The 11,767-nt window shown below is 30.7% G+C and overlaps 1 protein-coding gene across 1 annotated transcript; it reads right to left on the bottom strand.

The window, feature by feature from the left end:
* Positions 1–2,223: 2,223 nt before the first annotated feature.
* LOC112023295 (phosphoenolpyruvate carboxylase kinase 2) lies at positions 2,224–4,093 on the bottom strand. The gene is made up of 2 exons (XM_024055915.2): positions 3,245–4,093; positions 2,224–2,704 (listed from the first exon to the last, which is right to left on the bottom strand). Exons 1-2 carry the CDS (start codon positions 4,023–4,025, stop codon positions 2,661–2,663), a joined length of 825 nt encoding a protein of 274 aa, XP_023911683.1. The 5' UTR covers positions 4,026–4,093; the 3' UTR covers positions 2,224–2,660.
* Between the last annotated feature and the right edge of the window lie 7,674 nt (positions 4,094–11,767).

Genomic DNA, 11,767 nt, shown 5'->3' with positions numbered 1-11,767 from the left:
GCTAAAGATCTAAATGGCTTTATCTTAACAGGCATTTGAAAAAAAAAAAAAAAAAATTTAAGTGGGGCATGTAGGATTTAAATCCGCAATCCTCTAATGTAACTACAGAATATTAAAAAAAAATTTACTTTTATTTTATTTTTTTGTTATTAAAAATGATATCTTGTATAACTTTTGGTAAATTCTTATATAAATCTTATGATGAAATAAGTATTTTTTTAATATAAAAATTAAAACAATATATCATTCAATTAAATGAAATATGCATAAATGTGTGCAAGATTAAAATCCTCCATCATCTAATGTAACTATTGAATTATTAAAAAGTATATATGATAACTTTTGTTTTTATTTTTTTGGGCAAGAAAAAATGATAACTTGTATAACTTTTGGTAGGTTCTTATGTAAATCTTCTTATGAAATAAGTATTTTTTTTTTAATATCAAAATTAAGATAATATCATTCAATTAAGTGAAATATGGATAAATGTGAATATTAGTTTGTTTCGTAATATGGAAATGCATACAAGCTCCTTATATTCTTGATTCTTAGTCTTAGGATGAAGAATAAAAACTGAAGGTTAAAAATATTCTATGTAAGAGATTTGAAATTTGAATTCTATCTATATAAAAAATCAATTAATATCTTAACCTGATGATAATGAATAGTTAGTATGGAAGAAACATTATAGGTTGAAATTCTATTATACATCTAAAAAAAGTTACAAAATTTATGCATTTAGTTGAAATTATCTTCATATTATAGTTGAAGTAAATAACTTTCAAGAGGGCAAAAATAATTTTAACTAGAGACGTTTTCAATTAGAGCAATGCACACACACATTCTCAAGATAATAATAAAATTTAAAAAATAGTCATAATTATTATCTTCCTTTATATGGAAATTGAAAAATGAATTCTTATTTATTTTATATTTCTGAGTAGTAAGATTTGAACCTAAAAGTAATTCACACTACATAGGTGTGCTAAAAGGCTTTTAAAAAGGAAATTGATCCCCCCCAAAAAAAAAACTATGTTAAGAAGATAAATTCGATCAAAAGTAAGGTTTATCCAAGGCAAAAAGCAATGTGGGTTTAAGGGTTTTCTATTATTTCTAAAGTGGGAGAAAAATATTTCTAAAATGCCTTTCTTTTGTTTGCACCTATTAAATCCTTTTTCCTGCTTTATAAGAAACCATGGGCGAACACAACTGCATTCGGATATATAATTTTTGATTTAGAACAAAAGAAGGAATATTTAAATTTTGTGCTGCGGTCATTGCTGATGTGCACATAAGGTTCTAACTAAGTGCATTTAATTACTCATGAGGTGTTAACTGGTTAGGTCTGCTCCTTGAAAGCATTAGTACTTATGATGCAAATGCACAATAAATTTTCCATATAATTTGCAAAGGGATAATGATGTTGTCATACATTTTGCACATAAACAATATAAAATTAAATATCAATATATCATGGTGCAATATATCCTTGGTTAAGAATAATAATGGAGTTTTAGTGATAGCCCAATGATAGTCTTTCTTCTACAATCTTCCTATCAATAAGAATTAAACATTGATAGTCTTTCTTCTACAATCTTCCTATCAATAAGAATTAAACATTTAGTCTAAAGGCACCTATCATCTTCCTAATCTCTCACTATCTTGTGTTGCATATTGACCCACCTCTCCTAGGGATAAAAACAAACAGCTTAGTATGATGATACGCACTCTTAGTGCTAGGTATTTGATTTATGGGGCATTAGTTTAAGCTTTAGTTTTTAACTTTTATGTACAACTTTTTAAAACTTTATTTTTTCTGCTTTTCTCACTTTTTAAAATTTTCTCAAGGTACAAGTATACTTCAGTATACTTTCATAAAAAAAGTTTCAACAAAAAATTAGATAAACTATTCCTAAACATAAACTTAGGTGTGAAAAAGAGGGATTTTGCTTAACTACTTGAATTTGTTACTTATAACTCACTTATCATTAGTATGTGGCTCTAGTTTTCTTTGATGCTAGGAGTCTAGGACTATATTCATAATGTTGGCAATACTACTTTTTGGGTAGATATAAGATTCCCAATATTCTTAAAAATATTCTTAAAAGTGAAAAAGATGCACGTTTATTTGAACAAAGAAGAAAGAAGAGAAAAAGATCCAAGAAAAGATCATATTTAGATCCCCAAAACAAATAAAACACATTCACATTCACATTCCAAAAATTACACCTCAACCTCATATTCCATTACACAAAAAGAGAACATACATGGCAGCATCATATGCTTTCTCACTTCCCAATCTTTTTATCAAAAAAGAAACAAAAGAAAAGGCGGGGAAAAGCAGAATTCTAAAACCATATATATGCATATCTACATTCGACAGTACTCTCAGATTCTCTCCAAAACCTTTAGACAAAAGAAAAAGAAACATAAGTACAGCTACTTGAAGAGCCTCATGTGCCTCATGTGGACCATCTCTCTCTCTGATTCTATTATTTCTCTATTGTCTGATTGGAAAAGTGCCGTGTATGATGGAGAATTATTGAGCTTATGCAGACAGAGAGAGAAGTGGGATCTCTTATTCATAGGTCGGCAGTAAAAATATGTACATTGCTGAAACTGCCTTTCCTTTCTTGCTTGCTTATTGCCTTTGAACCATTTCATTCTATTGCACTTGTACCTTCATTTAGGATCCATGGGTGCCCTGCATTTACAAAAAAACAAAACAGAGTTCAGCACTTTTGTTCTAATATTAAAAGCTAAAAGAAGCCCAGGAATTAAAACACAGATTCAAAGTGAAAGAATTAAAAGTTAAACATAAAATTAGATCAAGACAACAACAATTTACCACACAAACAAGAGTTGCTAAGCAAAAACTGACAGAATCAGAGCTAGAAAGGCTTTTGTTAGAGTTATAACTAACAACTCCATAAATCAATCTCAAATCTAACAAAAACAGGCCTTAAAACTTCGGTTTGGCTGCTGAGAGACTATTGGGAAGAAGAAAATATTAAAAAATTCAAACCTTTAATCCTTCAATACGTTTGAGAAACTACATGATTGACAAGATTCAAAATTTTTATTCACTACATGATTGACAAGATTCAAAAATTCCCCCCCCCCCCCCCCCCCAAAAAAAAAAAAACTAAAATTAAACAAAAAACCCAGATTCAATTATGCATATGCAAATCAAACACATACACACAAAAAAAAATTGAAAAGATTGGAAAAAGCTACAACTTACTTAAGGCTTGTTCTGCAGATAACCTTCTTGAAACATCCCTACAAATCATCTTCCTCAACAAGTCCTTGGCTGCAGAAGACACTGACCTGAAAATCCTCGTTGGAAATCTCAAGTTTCCCCTCAAAACCGCCTCGAAAATCTCAGCCACGGACTCACCATAAAAGGGAGGAACCCCGGCTAACATTATATACAATATGACTCCACAGCTCCACACATCGACTTTATCATTGTAGTCTCTTCCCATCAAAACCTCAGGAGCAACGTAGTATGGCGTTCCCACCACACCTGATTCCGTGCAATTTCCTTCAGGTAACCATACTGCAGAGCCAAAATCAGCAACCTTCAGATTGTTTCTTGAATCAAACAACAAGTTATCAGGCTTGATATCTCTGTGCACAACACCAAGCTTGTGACAATAGGATATCGCTTCAAGAAGTTGCTTCATATACAACGAAGCTTCATGTTCAGAGAACGGTCTTTGGATTATCTTGTCGTATAGAGTAAAGGGTTCGCATAGCTCCATTACCATACTAAGAGAGTCTTCGTTTTCGAAGACATCGAAGAGTTGAACAATGTTGGGGTGTGGTGAAAGAAGGGTCATGATCTTTGGCTCGTTTTCAAGACATTCACGGTCTGTTTGATCGGTAAGGGAGTGTTTGTCAATGGTTTTGCAGGCAAAAAACTCAGATTTGATCGGGTGGAAACATCTTGAAATGGTGCCGAATTTGCCACGGCCGATTTCTTCACAAAGCTCGTAGTTGTTCTTCAATGTCTCACACATTTGTTGTTGGTTTGTATGAGTTTGGTTTTTTTTTTTTGGTGGGTTGTGTGTGTGTTTCTCTGTAAAAGTCTTATGTATTATTTATAGAAGAATTGTAAAGAGGGTTTTGGAATGGAATAGATAAAGGAATATCCGTTTGGTGGGTATATATGCCGGTTATGATTTACTACGTTTTTGGAAGAAAAAGAGAGGGTGTGGTTGCCTTGTTCATTTTGTTGTATTTTGACAGTAACAGCAACATCACAGCAGTTTATTAGTACTACATTTTTATTTTTGCTACACAACAATTTTGACATAAGTGATGAGACAATACATTATACTAATTGATAATAATAAATATTTTAGGGGGCGTTTGGTTTGCTGTGATGTGTCCTAAATGTGATGTACATTATAATGATGTGACATTAAGATTTTTATTTTTTTTTAATTTTTTTTCTGATATTACCATAGTATAAAATTACAAAATACCCTAATTTAAAATTATAAAATATATCATATCACTTTAATCTCATCGCTTTTCTAAACGATGTAATGTGTATTCTTGTATTGAGATTGTATTAATATAAGATTATAATAATGTAGTATTACAGTGTAATGTAATATCATGATGAACTAAACACCCCTTAAGAGTTTTGTGTAAAAGTAATGTTGTTACCCATCATAATTAATATATTAGTAATAATTTTTTTACACATTTAACATAATGAGTATCTACAAATTTTATGTGGCAAATTGATATTGATAAGTGAAGAAGTAATGTCAGTAGTGAAGCTAAGTTAAGATTAGTAGGTTTGCAACATAAGATCTATTGTGAGGATATTATAAACGTAGCATTACTTTTAACTAAAAGCTACAAAAAAGGTATCTTCTATACCATATTTAGTAAATAAACTATCGAAAACTATGGCCACCCAAAGAAGTGCTAAGAACAACTAACATAACTGTACCGGAGTTTTATCTATATTCTCAGCATTGCTGTTATTTTTGAATGCTAATTTGGGACCCTTGTGAAAGTATGCTAAATTAAATGACAATAACGTGCAGGAGTTTTGAACTTTTGAACTTTCGGAAGGAAGGGAATATACTTTTCAAAATCTAAAATTAGGAGTCAGAGTTGTGTGGAGACGTAGGAAAAGTACAATTTGAATTTTTATTTCTGAATCAAACATTAGGACAAGCTAGGTTCATCTCATCCTCTTCAGTTCTCGACACAAAAAAAGAAAAAAAGAAAAAAAAAAAAGGAAGGTTCATCTCATCCGGTGCTTTTAAAAAAAAGGACCGAAATTCGTTTTCCTTTAAATAAGGCAAATAATAAATATATATATTTTTTGAGAAACACAAATAATAAATAAATGACTGTAACTTAACTCTTTTAGCAATTGTTGTTATTATTATTATTTGATTTCAATTTTCAAGCAATTGTTAATTTGTTATTATTATTAATTTTTTGTATATATCAAGAAATTTTTACTAATTAGCTGTGCATCATGGATTATGTCAAAAAAGAAGAAGAAGCAATTATTATTAATTAGTTTTGCATGTATAAATCAATACTTATATGCCCTAAGATTTTTTTATGGGAGAATGTATATGCCTGCCTTTAAGTTTATTTAGGCATTCTTATATAAAAAAAAAAGTTTATTTATGCACAACACTTTTTTTAAGTACGTAATACCATGGCATTACTGCAAGGCTTGTAGCCTAAAATTATTATTATTATTATTATTTTTTTGAAGTAGGGGATAGTGTTTAAACTATATTTGTTGTACACAATTACTTGAGATACATTATTGAATACTTTTCGAGAGTAAAAGCAATAAAATTAGGCTTACTTTATATGAAGATGCCATGCGATAAAAGCTGTTGGTTAATTTATTTCAAAAGCCTGTTATGTGGCATGATTTCTACCCAGTGTCTCATTATAAAATACGAATATGAAATATGAGTATATATATATATATATATATTTTTTTTTTTTGGGGATAAAATGTGAGTATGTAAAGCAAGAGAAGGAAGACATTTGTTTAGACTCTTTAGAGTAATAAAAATTTTCTACTACATGACACAAAGGGCCTATTGCACTATAAATTCTCAACAAATTTAGGGCATATTTGGAAATAGAATTTTTAATTTTGTTTTCAAAACAATACGAAAATAATTTCCAAAAATTGAATTTGAAATCAGTTTTCAGATAATAATTTTTATATTATATATGTTTGGTTGCCACTTTTAAGAAAAAATTTCAAAATATTGAAAAAAGAAAAGAAAAAAAAAGATGTTTGGGTGATCATTTCTACTTTTGAGATTTTTTTTTAAAATAATTTTTTTTATAATTTATTTTATTTTATTTTATTTTATTTTATTTATTTTTTACATTATATGTGTTTGGCTCCCATTTTTAAGAAAAATTTTCAAAATACTGAAAAAAATGTTTAGGAGACCATTTCTATTTTTGAAATATTTTTATAAAAAAAATTTACAAAAAGTAATGTGTAGAACTGTAGATTACTTTATTTTTTAAGATAATGAAAAGGGAATAGATCTCATATAATTTTTTTTTTTGGGATATTGATTAGAATTTGAAGTTTGAGAATTTTTTTTAAGATAACGATAAGCCTTTTAATTTAAGAGATATAATAGTTTGGACAAATTTGTGGGGTTCACTATTTTTAATTTAACTATGCCTTTAAAATTATTTTTTGTATATTATGAAAATTGTATTTAGAAAATATCATCCAAACAATATATTTAAGTGTAGGACCCACCATTTTTTGGTTTTCAAAACAAAAAATTGCATTTAAATCCTCTTACAAATATGCCCTAATATTCTTCATGTAAAATACTATACCTAAATTTTCCCATACGAATATATAGAAGAAGAATATAGAACTAACTCAACTAACATTCTAAATTGATAACCACTAGGGATTTAGATAATGTTTCCAATATTTGTTAAAGCTTTCGTTCTTTTTTATTTTTATTTTTTGTTAGTGTTCCTTTAAAATGTAATTGTGCTGCTCTAGCTCTTGCTAGTGTTGTAAAAGAGAATGAGAAAACTTGTTTGGTTAGAACAATGCCTCTGTTTTTTCTTTTACATTGTACACTGTGATTTTCAATAGACGCAAGTGTTTAAAATTGAAATTGGACGTAATTTAATATTCAAAATGTTGTTTTAAATTTGGTGCGGGCATATTATCAACTATCATTGTGTATCTTTATATATTAAGAGGATTCATAAAGTTAGCTATGACTTCAAAAAATGTTAAAAATACTTTTAATATAATTAGATAATCATTATTCTTAAAAAATAAAATTGGTTAAAATTGTAAATTCAACAAAATTAAAAAAAAAAAAAAAATACTAGAGAAAATTTGTTCCTAAAAGTTAGCATACACTTTTTCTCCTATTTAAATATATTTCATGCACGTTTGATAATACTAAACCCAACAATTTATTCATTTTCAAATCCTAAATTTAGGGCTATCTATGGGTTGGGCTGGGTTGGTTTTGGACCCAACCTGGACTTGACCCGCTGGCGTCAGGTGGAGGCACAGAGAAACCTGAATCTGATTGCCGAAAAAATCGTTCGAGTCAGTTTCGGGTGAAGGTGAGCTTTGGTCGGGTCGGATTGGTCGCTGGAATAAAAAAAGGCATTGAAATCTGAAAAAAAAGTATTGCCGGAATTTAGAAAAATCATCGCTGGAAATTGCATTTTATCACCGAAATCTGCATTTTTTGGTTGAAGATGGCTGGGATTTGGTTGGATCTGGCTAAATCCCACTAGATCTAGCCGGATCTGGTCGAAATCTTACTGGATTTGGTTGAGATCATGCCAGATCTGGCTTGTTTTTGCAGATTTGGCCAGATTTTTTATAGCTCCAGTCGAGTTCGGGTTGCTCGGGTTTTGGAGATGCAAACCGCCACTCGACCTGCCGGTGTCGGTTTTTGAGAACGGAAACCCGCCGCCGACTGACTGGACCTTCGGTTTGGGCTGAAATTAGGTCAGCATTGGGTGGTTGATCGGGTTGTCGGGCGCCGGTCGAGTCTAGGCAGCTTTACCTAAATTTTTGTTTCTTAAAATTCCATTTCTATGTAAATTCACTAATAATAAATATTTTAAATTAAAAAATGACATTAAACTCAAAATTAAAAAAAGAGCCTCATCACACGGGTGGAGTGCGTATGATGAGGCTAGTATATATTATGCAAGTAAAAAAAAGTATCATTTTTTTTTTTTTTGAATTTATGATAAGGAATTTAGGGGCTTATCCATGAAGAGAGTTTGGTCATAAACACACAACCTACCTTACCTAAATCTTGGTCCACCAGCTGAGCTCCACTCTAAATGTTACTCTAAACTAAAAATCCATTGCCTCTGTATGCACAATTGCTTCGCTAGCTAGTCATGCTTGACTATTTGCATGTACGTCGGAATCAAATATACCTAATTTTCCTTTTAGGTTACATCAAATATACATAATTGGTTCGATAATAGCAGGGTCATGTCATCTACTTGGCTCGACCATCCATAGCAATGCAATAACGACGTCACTTACTCTCCTCATATTTGTATTCGGGTCCTTTCAAAATCGCTGTCTCTCATGTTCTTACGCATCCTCTCAGTCCCAATACTGCGCTTTCTTGTAGTTGTATTCTTTACTTCATGCTTTGAAGACACCCTTCAAACATCTCAAATGTGCTCGGAGAGCCCTCATGCGCCAATTTCGTATTGGTGACATGCTCCATACTTTACAAAGCTTACGTGTTTGGATATACTCACTTACTTACACTCTTTACGTGTGAGTTCTTTCGTTTTTTTAATACATATCACACACTTCACTGGCTTCTTTCTCTTCGATGGTGATGTGTTTTAAGCATTTCTTGATGGGTCTCAATTCATTTAATGGGCATGATAGATATTCCCTACATTGAAGACTTTCCTTCCAAACTTAAGTTTTAGTCAGGTCCCCGGCTATCTTTAGTTTAACTGGTGTGGATCTTAGAATATTAGGATATGTGCATAAATAAGTAGATCATTGTTTTGAAGATTCACTATTATTTTTTTGTAATACCATTGGCTATTGTGATTTAAGGGTTATCAATTAATCCTATCCTGTATATTGGTTTACTTTGTAATATGTAGTTCCGAATAGCAAATATGTAGACGTAGGCCACCAAAGATGAACTTTGTTAATTCTCCTTCTACTTTTCTTCTTCTATGTATTTTTTATTTTTTATTATTTAAGAATAACCATTACTAAAAGGGTGAGTTAGAATCTCCAGCCATCATTTGAATTAGGAGTGTGCAGCCAACCCGCCAATCTGCCAAAACCAATCCGATCCTACGCAACCCATTTTGATAGGGGTTGGGTTGGGTTCTGGTCATAAAATTTCAAACCCGCCAAATCCGATCCGACTCACCCATATATTTAATATATATTTAAAATATATATAATTAATATGTATTTTTTAAATAACCAGCTCTTTCNTCATTGCATCTACATGGTTAATTTTAATTAGAGAGCCTTTTTTTTTTTTTTTTTTTTTTTTTTTTTTTTTTTTTTGAGAATCGAATTGAATTAGAGAACCTAAACTTACTAACTGTACTTAAATTTTACCCTAACTTACAACACTAGGACTTATTGACTCAAGCTATTCTTTTGACAAAGGTTAGTTAAGAGAATAAATAATTTATGTGTAGGTTAGAAAATTAAAGGGAAGACCAACAAGTAGATATTAAAAATAGTTTTTAATAAATTTTTAGCAGAACTCCACTAGATTTAAATTTTAAAAGAGGATGACTGCTTTACTACCCAAGAGAACTAAGTTTCTCACTTTACAGTCTAGATCAAAATGTTAACATGCGTTAACATGAGTTTTGGTTGGTACTGTGTTTCCATAGTCATGAATGGGACACACATTTATGTGTCATTATTCAATAAGAAATAGTTTATTTCCTCAAAGCAGTCCACTAGTACCACACTCTAGGTTGTCCCTTATTAAGAGCAAGTCAAATACGATCCACATCTGGTAGCAACCAGGTTATTAAGTAGTATGAGCTAGGACTGAAAGAAGACGTTCCTTCGAAATAATAATAGTTCTCATCCCATCAACTTGCAGCTTTGATGGAAATACATTGCATCATCTCCATGGGATATTCAATAATAGAGATTGGACGTCTGTACTGATAGCTTGTATTATGGGCACTTAGACTTAGTCCAAATCCTCTCCAAGAAATTGGATAAAGCCAATGCCACAACACTATGCATTTATCCATGATTAAATGTAGATTAAATTATAAATTACATTCTTCTAGTGGCCACTCTAATAAAGAAATAACTTGAATATTTCAACATTCCCAACAAAAAAAAATGCAAATATATAAAATATTAGAATTTCTTTTTACTATCGAAGAGAAAAAGAAAAAGAAAAAAAAATCTGAAAAGAGATAATGTTATGACCCAGTTGCTAAATAAATTATTTGAATTTAGTTTAGTGATAAAATTAATAATTCTAGATAGAATAGTATTGTTATTTATATGTATTCAAATTAATTCTTATATTTTAGGATAGAAATGATTCCTATGTTTTAGGATTTGTTAATGAGGTTGCATCATTCTTAACTATTTTATGTATTTGAATGCATAAATAAGAATTAAGTATAAAATTAATAAAAAATATCTACTTTTTCTCTCAAGTTTAGGAAACACATAAAGTGGAAACTGAGAATGTTGAGATGAGAATAATAAAGTGAGAGAGAGTCTAAAATGATAATAAAGCATAGAAAAATGGAGAGAGAGAGAGAGAGATGATGAGGAGGGAAGAGAGAAATCAGGACGAAGGCAGTCTCTCCTTTTGGGGACAAATTAAAGCTCATGTCGGGAGACATGTAGTAGTGGCAGAGGCGGGCAACAATGGTGGTATGTGGTACTTGTGGGTATGTCTGAGCAAGAGAGAATCTTGATGGGAGATGGTATGTGGGTTGAGTATAGGGAAAGTGAAATTAAAGATTTGGTTTTTTATTTTTTATTTTATTTTTAATCTGAACGTGGGATGTGGGAGTGTTTTTTGGTTTTGGGGGGTTGGAAAATTTTGGTGAGAATTTTTTAAGTTTAGGAATTCGGGCGCCTAAAAAAAAGCTTTATTGTAGCATTTTAGTAGTAGCGTATATAGAACCGCTTCAAAATCTTAATAAATTAGTAGCGCTTACCTTGCTTAGCGCAAAAATATTACTCTTTTAGTAGTGTTTTATGAAAACTTTACAATATCACCATATATGGAAACGTTTTTCACAAGCATTGCAAGCCAAATAACGCAAAACTCCATCTTTTTTTTTTTTTTTAATATTTTTTAATATTTTTATTAATTTTTTAATTTTAATTTTTATAGAATGAATAGCAAAGGTAGGATAAGCATTACATGCCACATTGTAATTGATATGGTGGTGAAACGTGATGATTTGTGATCGATAAAAAAGTTCCTTTACAAATTGGGCAAGGCACATTAGTAAATGTATACACCTTTTTGGGGGAAAAAGGTACATACATTCTCTTCATACGTTACCAAAGCAGAAAATTCTGTATATACAAATTCATTTCCATTTTCGGCATACCTAAATTTGATCATTGAGTAAACAAATGTCAAACTACTAACTGATAAAATCTCTAGATTTCCTACTAGAAATGAATGATTCATGAGGCCCCGTTTGGTAGAGTGGTTTAACAATATGTTTTTAACATTAC

This window comes from Quercus suber, unplaced genomic scaffold, assembly GCF_002906115.3.
Source record: "Quercus suber isolate HL8 unplaced genomic scaffold, Cork oak 2.0 scaffold_685, whole genome shotgun sequence".
NCBI classification, from domain to species: Eukaryota; Viridiplantae; Streptophyta; class Magnoliopsida; order Fagales; family Fagaceae; genus Quercus; species Quercus suber.
This window is presented reverse-complemented; position numbering and strand designations above follow the sequence as displayed.